The 12,994-nt window shown below is 40.9% G+C and overlaps 1 protein-coding gene across 2 annotated transcripts in view; it reads left to right on the top strand.

Annotated features, from left to right (window-relative positions):
- Positions 1 to 12,994, top strand: part of ARHGAP35 (Rho GTPase activating protein 35) — a 109,598-nt gene that overhangs the window by 57,319 nt on the left and 39,285 nt on the right. The window contains exon 4 of one of the 2 annotated variants that reach the window (XM_074369363.1): positions 5 to 12,994. This exon is cut by the window's right edge and continues 21,296 nt beyond it. The exons of the other annotated variant lie outside the window; for it this stretch is intronic. Within the exon in view, the coding sequence (XP_074225464.1) occupies positions 5 to 81 (77 nt within the window). The 3' untranslated portion in view covers positions 82 to 12,994. The remainder of the gene's footprint in view (positions 1 to 4) is intronic. 2 annotated transcript variants of the gene reach the window in all.

Raw genomic sequence — 12,994 nt, 5'->3', positions numbered from 1 at the left:
TAAGGAAAGCCTGTGCTGACATCTGACCACCGCATCCCAGCTCTCCCTCTCTTGCTCGTGGTACAAGTTTCCTCATGGTAGTCCAGGCAATCACGATTGGAGGTGATATTCCAAACGAAACTTGTTTGCCAAGACTGCCCTGCCCCGTGCAGTTCAAAGTCAAAAGTCATTGTGTCCCTGTTTTTGTGTCCCATCTTACGCACCTTGGTACTGTCCTCATCCAGGCAAATAAAATATTGCGTCATCACTTTCAAGGGAAGTGCTTGGGAGTTCAATCTCCTGCCGGCTATGGTGAGGCCTTTCGTGCCTCAGGGCCTGTGTTGCTACCCACCTGCCATGTCACAGCCAGTGTCACAATAGAAGCCAAACAAAACCAAAACCTTGTGGTGGAGAGGAAATGGCATGACCGTTATGAATTGGCATAACTTGAACTATCCCTTCACCTTAAAAATATTTTTTATTACAAGAGTAATGTATTTGCTTACTGTAAAAAATGTAATCATTATAAACATAGATAGATGTTATATAGGTATGTATATAACTGTGTAACATAGTGAAAGTCCTTTATAATCCCAGATCTCCAGAAGTAATCAGCATTAATAGTTGGGCTGTGTTTTCTGCTAATACTGCTCCCCAAAATGTTTAAAAACATGAAGTAGTGTACCTGCTGTTCTCCAGCTTGTTTTTTTGTTTTAATTTAATACTGTTGTATCTTGGGCATTGTCTTTTAAAATTTCATCTCCAGGCCAACTGCATTTTAACCTTTGATCTAAGAAGAAGGTGGCAAAGTTGGGTTCAGAGGGAGTCTCTGGGAGTGCAGGGAGAGAAGCTTTGTTGGCAGCCAACTCCGCATTCCAGAGGTGGCCCATGGCAGGTTCCTGTGACTCCCAGGTCCAGCCCCATGTTTTGTGAGTAAATTGCCAACTCCTCCTAAACATGAATCACAGAGGAAGGATCGCTGCCTACTTGCCTCAAAACGTGCTGCTCCTGCTATTACCAGGACCCTGTTGGAGATCCTCCCCCATATTCGTAGGTTAGCTCATAACATTGTGGGTGGAGGTTGGTTCCGGTTTGCACCTGTCTTTTCCTGAGCTTTCTGACCGTTCGTTTATCCTTGTTTAATATTGTCTAAAATTGGAATGTGTTCAAGAAATAACCAGTAGGTAGAACAGCTTTCAGATTGATTTACAGATGCTTTTAGCCCAGTCCAGGCCCAGGGACAACCTCTCTGCTTGCTGTGCTAATAGGATATTAGATTGTTCACTGTCTCAGCTCCGGTTACATGGGAGGGCTGGAAAAGGGCATGTAACTACTGCAGCTGCTCTGGGGTCCCCATGGTGGGGAAGGGGGTGGGCACTGACTCAGGGGGTCAGACTGACTTCACATTTCTGGCTAGAAAGCTTTTTCTTCCATTTTTCATCCAAATGGAAAATTTGTTGGGGCAGTGGAGTCACTGCTGCCCCTCTGTAGCAGCAGGACTCCTCAGTGAGAGAGAACATTGGCCAAGCTAATCTGAGATGTCTGATGCATGGCAGGAAGTAGGAATATTCACTTCTGGACAGAGTTTATCTCACTGGAATTGGGGTGAAGACTTACTTTTAAAGCCTACTCACAATCCTCCTGAGAGTAATTTCTCAGAATAAGTATGCTATCTTTACACCTCACTGTGGTCACAAAACTAAGTTTTTAAATCTGGGGTCTCTGGGCCAGTTTTGAGTCAAGGTTTCCTTCCCGCACTTAGGGAGAAATATCCATGTCCTACCACATAGAAACCTCCTGAGGGAGCGTCAGGTGTCACTCCTGCCCATCCCAAAAGGTCTAGTATCCTGGAGGCTGAATGCCTAGTACCCTGCTCATCTGGGCTCTGCTGCATGTATTCCCCAGGCCTGAAGCCTCACTTGTCAGTCATTTAACTAAAAGTAGCATTCTCTAGGAATGATTTCTTTGAATAATGTGTGAGGCCAAATCTCCTTGTTCCCTTTTTATGTGATTTGTTAACTTTTTTCTTTTGGCTGCGGGAGGGGGCAGGTGACAGTGCAAAAATTATTTGACATCTAGTAGTCCTTTTCTTAATTGCTTTGCTTACTGAGAGGTGACCAATCCCTAGCACCTCTAGCAAATGCTGCAGAGGGCTGAGAAAAAGAACTGTTTCCAGGGAGAAATAGTTTCACTTGGATAGAAAGCCTCTCTTTTGCGCCTTGAATCATAATGTATTCAGACCATACTGTATAAATAACTGGTAGGCTATGGTTTTGTTAATGCATCTTAATTTCTGTTAGTCTCCGTGAAATGAAAAACTCCCTGTAGTCAAGAAAGCCTGAAGCTATTTAAAATAATAATGCCAAAGATGGTCTGCCGTCACGTTAACTCTCCCCATTTTCTATTCTTGACACATTTATTGAGTGCTTGCTATGATCCAGGCATTGTACTGGGTACTTGGCGTATGTGATCTCATTTCACAGGAGGTTGTTTTGTTGCTGTAAGAATCCAGACTTGGTGGGAAGGTGGCCCTTGGGAGGGGGTCAGGGTATATCGCAGTCTTTTATCCCTGTAGGGAGGGCCTCGGTGTCAATAAAGTGTAACCTGGCTAGAGAGAAGGTGGCAGCATTTATTTTCTCTCCTCTTGCTCTCTGAGGGGAATCCTACCCCAAAATCTGGTAACAGAACCAGGACTCTGCCTTTCAAGGCAGCACCCACCTGGGCACAATATTATGGTTGAAATTCACATTTGTTTCCGAAAGCCCTTTGCTGGAAGGCCTGGAATTGAGCCACACAACCCTGTGTTGGGGTTTTAGTGCCTACACTTTGCAGGCTGTGTAATGCAAGAGGGGTTTTTTCTGTCTGCTTTCCAGGGACACTCCTTGATGGGCAGCAGAATTGGGTCATTCAAGCTTGACCTCTCATCTCTAGTTGAGTAGGAGAATCCAGATACTGCACCAAGTGGGTAGAAAGCCAGGAATTTCCTGATAAGCTGTTAGTAGATCTAAAAATACTTAGCGTACCATCTTTTGATTGGAGGGGGTAGATGGATGGCAGATTCCATTCATTCAACAGATATTTATTGAATTAATTTATTAATATATTAATTAGTGTTTGGCATCATGTTGAACTAATGTTGCCTTATGATGTCCAGGGGTAAGAGAGAGAGACATAATCACACGAATGAATAATTAATTCAGACAAGGAACATTGTTGGATTTTAAAATCACTGGAGACTAAAGCAACCAACAGGAAAGACCAAGTAATGATACGGAACAGTTAAAACCCTCGCCACACCGCTGCTGTTGAGGTGCATAAACAAACTAACTGGTCCATTTATCCACTAGAATACTACTCACAGGCCAAAAGGAATGAGTTACTGCTACACGTAGCAACATTGTCAGATCTCAAAATCATTATATGCTGAGAGTGACAGAAGGCAGACACAAAAGACTACAAATTATGATTCCAATTACATATGGCTCTGGAAAATGCAGACTAATCTTTAATGACAGGAGACAGATCAGTGGTTGCCTAGGAGCTAGGAATGGCAAAAAGAATTGATTGCAAAAGGGCATGGGAAAACTGGGGGGTGATGGATGTATTCCATATCTTGATTTGGTGATGATTTTACTCATGTATGTATTTCAGAATTATCAAATTGTATACTTTTAATGGATACAGTTTATTGTATATAAATTATGCCTCAATGGTTGATTTTTTTTTTTAAATCACTGGGGCAAAGTATTGAAGAAACTTGGTGTTTGCATGGTCTCAGAATACCACTCAGCATACTAATTACTAACTGCAAAGGGGAAATGTACCTTTAGAATGGAGAGAGATGGGAGTTACCACTTTAACAAAGTGATCAGATCCTCAGTAGCAGTTTAGCCTAACACTGTGCTGCCTTCTTGCCAAAAATATTTCATCCTAACCTTATCATGAGGAAACAATCAGACAAATCCAGAATGTGATATATTTTGCAAGACAGCTGGCCTTGACTCAGTAAAAAAGGTTATTGTCATGAAAAAGAAAATTTGGGAGCCTAATGCAACTTTTGCATTTGTAACATGACCCCTTTCCCATTCGAATAGCCAAGTGTTAAGTCCATGAGCTTTTGAATCACCTCTGGTGTTCTTGACTTTCCCACATGGTATTTGGCCTTAAACTGTCTAAGCCTCATTTTCCTGTTCCTTCAAACTGGGAATAAAAATAATAGCTCTTTCAAAGGGAATTTTTTACAATTAAATGAACTCCTGTTTTCAATGTTCTTAGCATAATGACTGGTACATAGTAATCACTTCAGTTGATGTTGGCCATCATTTTGGTAGCTCCTGTTATACTGACTTGCTGTGGTTGTGGAAATCCAAACAGGACACTTCCCCCAAGTAGTAATAGATGAGACTAGACAATGTCTGTAGGCAGTTTCTTAAAACTTCTCATTGAAGTGTAGTATCCATTAAGAAAAGTGCACCCATCATAAGTACAGCTCAGTGTGAATAGCCACAAACCGAACACAACCTGTGTAACCAGTACCCAGAGGAAACAGAAGATGACTAGCCCCCTCTGAAACTTACCAGAGATAACTACTACCCTGGCTTCTAACAGTTATAGAATAATTTTGCCTGCTTTTGTACTTTAATAAGGGAGTCATACCAAATGCATAGTTTTGATCTAGCTTTTTTCACTCAACATTATGTCTGTGAGATTCTTCTGTGGTTGAATCCGTAAATTTACTCATGGTTGTATGAATCATTAATTCTCATTGCTGTATACTGTTTCATCATATGAACAGTCTATAGTTTATTTATTCATTCTACTCTTCATGGATATTTGGGCACTTTCCAGTTTTGAGCTGTTAGGTATAGTGCTGCTGAACATTTTTGTACGTGAATTTTGGTACATATATATGCACTCACATACTTCGAATATATACCCAGGAGCCAGGAGTAAGGTAGTTTTCAATAATTAATTTTAGCATGTTGAAGATGTTGGTTTAAAAGATGTCTTGAAGCAATTTCAGTCCCTGAAGGGGTAGTAAATCTATGAGGCTGAGGCTAAAGCAGTAAGGGGAATCTCTGTGCTACTTATTTATGGCTTTGTGTTTCCTGTCTTTTAAGGGGTAAGGGGCGTTCTGGCAAGGGTGTATGTGGGTGCACAAAGCTGTGTTACACATTCTTCTGGCAGCTAGATCATTCCCATTTGCAAAATGTGCCTGGCTGGGAGGATCTTGAATTCTTCCAATACCTTGTGTAGTGGTGCAGCCCTTTTCTATGCTGGGGCTCTCCCTGTGGTTTTGAGTTGAGACTGTGGTTAGCACAGATCTTGATAACCCTGTGGCTTTTACTTGATGGTCCATCATAGGGCATTGCTCCCTGATTAAGGTTTATCCATTTGTAGCAGAGATAAGTAGGTGTGCTTATTGACACCTACCAGTGAGATTCTAAAATGAAAGGTTCAGCCCTGTGGGCAGTTTGTAAGGGGAGGAAGGGTGAGGCAGTCTGGAAGCTAGGCTGTTACCCTACTGTCTCTGAGGGTGAGCATGGAGCCCTACAGCTGTGGCTGGAGATCAGCTTGTCTGCTTTGTTCTCAGGTCAGGGGTGGCCCACGGCTCCTCTGTGCCAAATGGAAGCCCTCTATAAAAATGATCTTTGACAGAATGCTTGGAGCTGTGACCTTCCTCCTGATTGAGCTCATTTGCCTGGGTAAATGATCAGAGTGCTTTCTGCATGGCAGATTTAAATTTCACCACTAATTGAGGGTAGCATCTTTGGGGAGAAACGCTTGCCATTAAATCAGAGGCCTTTGGGAGACAGCCTAGCAACAAGCACTTCAGGGCCAATGATTAAATGGCAGAGAGTGGAGGTGGGGAGAGGACAGAGTGCAACTGTTATTAGTTACTGGGGGACAGGCCACGGAGAAGCCAAGTGAGAACTTCTGCCGTGTGCCCGTGGGAACTGTGTGCACGTGCAGTACACGTTGTGTATGTTTTGGGTGGCCTTTTCCCCCCTTTTTTCTTGCTGCTGACCAATCTGTACAGGATGAACCTGAAGCCGAACTGCCTGGATTTAAATCTCCATTCTGCTGTTTGTGAACAAGTGTTTAACCTCTCTGTGACTCAGTTTCCTGGACTATAAAATGAGGACAAAGATAGTACAGTACCTGGCAGTTTGTAAGTGATCAATTAGCATTTGTTGCTGCTGCTCTTATCATTGGCACTAAGGTGCATCTTCCACTCTTGTTGGGCCTCTCAGCTTGCTGGAGCACTCGTTCAGTTGCCAAGCCCTGCTGTCCACTGGACTTTGTTCCCTTACCCCATGTAGAGGCACCTCGCCTTCAACATCCAGCCCAGTCCTCCCCCTCCAGGGAGAGTAGCCCGTTGACGCACTCCCCTTGTTGAATTTCAGAGGTCCTGATAGCCAGACGGGTCAAGCATGGACTTTGGAACCAGTTACACTCAGTTCAAAATCCCAGCTCTTCTACTTTTCTTAGTTAAACTGCTTCGCACCTCTGAGCTCTGTGCTTCCTCTGTAAAATGCAGCTACTGATAATACCCACTTTATTAGGGCTGTGAGGATTGACTGATATTATGTGTATAAGGTGCTTGGCCTGGCATATAATCAACATTCAGAAAAGGGGAGATTTTGTTATTTTGTGGTGAAATTTTCAGTATTAACTTCTTGCTTGTCCTCTGATTATTTCATGGGTTGGTTTTGAGTCCTTTTTTAGACGTTCACTCCTTACAGTCAGGGATGTTTGTTACATGTTGTTTTAAATCTTCTCCATACTTACTCGGGCTGTGATAAATACTAGGGAATCTTTTTCCACAGAGCTATCTTCACCTCCATTTTACTTCACTTTTTAGATAACTCTGCATTTATTTCTCTGCCTGGTTCCAAAGTGCCAGAGGAACTCCAGTGCTTAGAACTGCGAGGCTCCTGTCCTCTTCTCATTCATTCAGCACAGAGAGATTGAGCACCTTATATACTGTGTGCTATGCACTGTTCAAGATGCTGATGATACAGTATTGGACAAAAGAGATAAAAGTCCTTGCCCTCATGCAGTGTACATTGCAGTCTAGTGGGAAAGACAGTGATAACAAAATATAAAGAATCTTAGTGCTTGAGAGGAAAAAAATGAAACAGGAAAGTGGTATGTGAAATGTCTAGGGTGAGGGTTAAAATCTTAGATACAGAGGGCTGGAGGAGAGTCATTGATGAGAGCCTAAAGTGAGGGAGGGACGGAGCCATGCCATTACCTGGGGAAGGGACCTTCCAGAGAACAGCAAGTGTAAAATTCCTGAGATTGAAAGATTCCTGGTAAGGACCATGGCTTTTACTTTGAGTGAGGTAAGAAGCCATTGGAGAGTTTTGAGTGAAGGAACAGTAGTTAGCCTTTGTTTAATAAAATAACTGGCCACCATGTGGAGAACAGCACTGACCCTTGAGGACTTGAATGCACTTGATCTAGCTGCCTTTCTGCAGATCTTTCTCCACTCTGCCCTTCCTTTCTCACCCATGCTGGCAGGGGTTCACCTAGACCTTTGCTTAGACCTGAAAGGGTGGATGGAGGTATATAACTTTAGCATGGGAATAGCGTGGATTAGAGCCCAAACTGGAAGAATGCAAGAAATGGGAAGTAGATGGGTTACTTCCTGATTCTGACTGGCTTTTCCAACCTCATCTTTCTTCACGCTTTTCAGTTTCATGCCTCCACGTCTTTACTCATCATTGTTCTGTCTCACATGTTATTTCCCCTCCCACCTGACAAATCCTCACTCTTTCTAAAGCCTTCCCTCTCTAAACATGCCTGTTATAGCAGATTTCCCCATGTATTAAGGTTAAATGATGTCATAAGGGTGGGGCCCTGGTCTAATAGGATTAGTGTCCTTGTAAGAAGAGACATGAGAGCTCTCACCAGAAACCAAATTTGCCAGCACCTTGATCTTGGACTTCCCAGCTTCTAGAACTGTGAGAGAATACATTTCTGTTATTTAAGCCACCCTGTCTATGGTATTTTGTCATAGTAGCCCAAGCAGAAGAACACAGATGGCACAGTAATTGTTGCAGACATCAGAACTCCTAAGATCCTTAAGGTATGGACTGATCCTTTCTTCATTTATGTATCCCTGTGGAGCCTAGCCCTCCAGAGACCGCAGCCAGGGATCTTTGTGTTTACATGACCAGAAGAGAGCAATTGGGTCAGTAAGAATGGGAATTGAGGCAACAGAAAGTCAGAAGGACTGAGGCTGCTGGAAGAAGACATGGAAGAATATCACTTGAGAATCCTGGTCTAAAAAGATAAGCTCACTCTTTTGTGTTGCTCTTGGCTCTCAGGTGGTTTATTTGTTTGATATGTAAGATGATTTGGGTATTGGACAGTTGAATCCCACTTTTTCAAACAAAGATGGTGCAAGGCCTTGTGATTTCACACCAGTTTTGTTCCTTCACCCTTGGCTGGAATCCTTTGTCTGCTTGAATTTGGTGGCCTCCCAACAGTTTAAAACAAACTCACACAGTTTATCTTTTCAGGTAATCTGCAAATTGGTTGAAACAAGATCTTTCTAGTATGTAGCTCCTGATAACTGCAGCTACAATCTGTGTTTCTTTTTTGTGATCTGTTTTTTGTGTTTCGAAAGCCACAACAGTAAACTCTTTCTTCTGTTGTGGTTGTCAGGAGCCAGCATTTGGGCTCTGGCAGCAAGAGATTGTTTTTTGTGGAAACTTAATCTATAATGAGGTACTTCACTTCCCGGCCTGGGCACTCTGTGAAGAGCATGTATTCCTTTATAACTCATGAAGAGAATGAAGGACCCCAAATCTGGGTAAATTCAAAATTCTTCCGGGCCTTGAAAAATGTAGGTTATGTAGTAGTTGTTGTTGTTTCAATATCACTAAGACTAAATGAAGAAAAACAAGGTGAAAATACCAATCTGAATTGAACTAAATATAACAACTATTGATTTTAAGAAGTCCCTTAGCTCTAAATTGCCCCTACCCATGTGATAACAGCTCTGGGAGGGGGGGACAGTACAGTAGTAACTGTAGGTATTAATGACAAGTTAGGCTAGTTTGGAAAACATTAAAATGGGCTGAGTGTGTATCATCGGAGGGAAGGAATGTGGAGGTAGCTGTTTTAACAACAGTAATGATGAGGATAATTAACATTTAGGAGGCCTGGTTCTAAGCTCTTTATAAGCATTATTTCATTGCATCGTCACAGTGAGGGGTAGAGCCCCAGAGGAGCTGTCCCTTGCCCACACACAGCCAGCCTTTCAACAGCCTTCTTGGCAGCAATTAGGTAAGGCCGACAATATCTTCCTAATCTGAACAAAACTATTTCATATTTCCTGTGTTTTGGGTAAGGAATTTCCATCTTCATAGTGATCTTTGAAGGAAAGGACTTACACAGCATTTAAATAATATAAGCAAGACTACAGGGGAACTTCTTAAACCACTTAGGGGAAAAATGGTTGTGTTTTTTACAAAATGGAAACTGCTTTATTATTGTCATACTTTTCTTCTTGAAAGATACAGAGAAGAAAGTAAAAATGAGCCTTAATGGTGCCACCCAATTATAACCGTTGTTTAAAAAGACAGATACTATACAGCATAGTGGTTAAGGCAACTCACTGGAATCAATCTGTTTGGATGCCAGGCTTAATTCTGCTCCTTATGCGCTCTGTGATCTGGGGCAAATTCTGTCTTAGTTTCCTCATCTATTAAATGGGGATGCTGACAAAAAACAGTATCTGATATATCCAGATATCCTCTTGAAAGTTAACCAACTATTTCTGAGCATTTGAGAAACACTTGTTTATAGCTCTCAACATACTAATCACAAATGACTTAACTATTATTAAAGCAGACCTTCTAACACTGCTTGCTATTCAGATGGTACAATCCTTCATCTTTTTTTTTCCTTGAAAAGTCTGATTTAAACTATTAAATGTATAGCTTAGATGATTTATTCTTCCAAATAGGCTTTCTCAGTGACTTCAGATTTATGAAGTTGGGCATTTTGGTGTGGTGGCAGGGTGATTGATGGCAGGCATCCAAACATCTGACTTTTAGTTCTGGATCTGTCATTCACTCATGCAGGCAATAAGAATCTTCAGTAGTCCAGAAGACAATGAATGGGATATGGTCCTGGCCCTTAGGACTTAGCAAATGAGAACGGGGGAATCAGTACAGGAGGAGGGATATGCCTGTGTTCAAGACCATGAGAACCCAGAGGAGGGAGCTGGGGTCCTTTCATCTCTCTTATGCTTCATTTCTTCAGTACGGAATGGAGGTGCTGTCTGCCTCACCTGTGCTTCCTGATATTGAAGATGACAGGAGGGACACATGGAAGTGTTTGTAAGTTATGAAACTTGGCAGCTGTTCTTGTATTGTGGTGTATTGGTCTCATAATTTGAAAGGTAGAAGTAAGGCCTTCAGTTACTCTTGAATAGGCATGTGCTGGGTGACGTATCTCATCTAATCTTTACAGCAGCCTTGTGACCCAGACCATCTAATAATGCCAGGAAGATTAGAGGTGATTGGCAGCCATGCCTTCCCAGGTAGAGCGGGATTATCACAACTTTGGTCATATTTCTGGCATATCTTACCTATTAAGAGGTTGTCATTTTGATCATGGTCTGTATCTAGACTTTTTGATTTGGTGGGCCAGTACTGTTATCCTCAGCATTTTGGCGGTGACAGAGGGTTGCCAGCTTTTTGTTCTGCGAAACAAGGATATTAAATTTTTTTAAACTATCTTTTATGGCTGTTATTTCATAAAAGGGAGAATACTTCAGCAATCCCAAAGTAGTAGGAAAGATGATTTCAGAATATAGGCTTCGCCCTCTATTAATTTTTTTTAAATCATGTGTTTGATGTAAAATGTGCAGTGATGTAAAATGTGCAGTGGGACAATGTGCAGTGAAAAGGTAAGTCTCCCTCTAAGCCCCCCACTCCAGTTCCTCTAAACTAGCAAACTTTTTTTATCTGTATATAAGTTGCAGATACCTTGTTTGATTTCTTTATAATCTTTCTTATAGAATGTATTCATTTGTTTTTACATTTGAAGCTTTTATTGTTTCCTTTGTCTTCTAAGCTTTTGATATATTTAGAAACATTTACCCCACTCCAAGATTATTTTTGAAAGTCTACCATAGCTCTTCCCTATTTTACATTCTCTATGGTTTTATTTTTATCTGAAATTCATTTTGTGAAAGATGCAACTTTATTTCAGATGTGACAGCATTGTTTATTGCATCACCTATCTTCCTAATTTTTAAAGCTATTTGTACACATTACAGTATACACTACTGAATTACAATATGCATTGGAGTGCCTTTCTGAACACTCTCATCTCATTGATCTAGCTAGCTAGCTACCCATCCATCCATGTGCCAGAAATACACTGTTTTAATGACTGAGTTTATAGGTAGCCACTTTGGAATTATCTTGGCTTTTCTCACTTGTTTAATTTTCTTTATGAAGTCTTTTGTAATCCTGCTGAGATCATATTAAATCATACATTTACTGTTGATATCTTTATGATGTTATATTTTTGTTGTTCCTCAGGGGCATTTTAAAACTTTTCTTCATATAGTTCTTGGCTTTTGTTTTTTTGTTGTTTTCTTTTTTTTTAGGTGCTTGTTTAAAAGGGAGAAATAGGTATGTGTTTATATAGATGAAGGCTTTTGATTTCTGCATATTAATTTTGTACCCAGACTCCTTACTGAATTTTTTATTGCTTATAATAGTTTTTGAAATTATTCAGTCAGCTCTATTGAAATATAATTTACCTATAACAAAACCAATTATAAGTGTATACCCAGTGAGTTTTGACAAATAATGTACAATTACGTAATCACCACCACAATCAAGATATAGAACTTCTTGGGTTTTTTAGGTAAATAAGTTATAGCATCTGTAAATAATTATATATAATTTACCTCCTTTTCCTCTGATTTCCCCCTCCCCCCCGACTATATTGGCCAATATATTTGTCCTCCAGGATAGTGTTACATAATGCTAGTACAATGGATAGCCTTATTTTATTCCATGCTGACTGTAGTATTTTTTATTTCATTTATTATTTATCTATCCATCCTTTTTTACTAAGAGTTTTTTTGGTTTATCAAGAGTAGAAATAGGGGGTAGGGTATAGCTCAAGTGGTAGAGTGCATGCTTAGCAAGCATGAGGTCCTAGGTTCAGTTCCCTGTACAATAGATTAATAGATAAAACCTAATTACCTCCCCCTGCCAAAAAAAAAAAAAAAGAGTGGGGTTAAATTATATTGAATATCCTTTGAGCTTTTATAAAAATGCAGAGATGCCATCATAATTTTTCTCTTTTGATCTATTTGGGAATATATTAAATTAATCTTCTACTGTTGATCCACTTGAGCAGTCCTAGAATAAATCATACTTGGTGTGACATAATGGGAAATAGATATTTGGTCTTTATCCCCAGGTTCTGGCACACAGCTCCTAAAACCATTGATATCTCTGGACTGATGAGTCTCTTTAAAAGCTAGGGTTGACTGATGACTTGGGGCCCCTAGATAGCTTCAGGATGCGGCTGGTCACCAGAAAGACCAAGACAAAATTAGAGGGTTGGAATTTTTAGCCCTATCCGCCAACCCCTGGGGAGAGGCAAGTGACTGGAGACTGAGTTCAGTCACCGAAAGCCAATAATTTAACCTGTCATACCTACGTAATGAAGCCTACAGAAAACCCCTAAATGATGGAATTCAGAGAGCTTCTTGGTTGAGGTGCTGGGAGGGTGACATTCTCTGAGAGAGCATAGAAGCTCCATGCCTCTTTCCCTACACCTTGCCCTATGCATCTCTTCCATTTTCCTGTTCCTAATTTGTATCTTTTATAATAAACCGGTAATATTAAATAAAATGTGTTCTTGAGTTCTTCGAGCTGTTTTGGCAAATTATCAAACCTGAGGAGTTGTGGGAACTCCTGATTTATATCCTGTCATCCAGAAGTACAAGAGGCCTAGGGCTTGTGAC

This window comes from Camelus bactrianus, chromosome 9, assembly GCF_048773025.1.
Source record: "Camelus bactrianus isolate YW-2024 breed Bactrian camel chromosome 9, ASM4877302v1, whole genome shotgun sequence".
NCBI lineage: Eukaryota > Metazoa > Chordata > Mammalia > Artiodactyla > Camelidae > Camelus > Camelus bactrianus.
The sequence above is the reverse complement of the archived record's forward strand: the minus strand, read 5'-3'. Positions and strand labels throughout refer to the sequence as shown.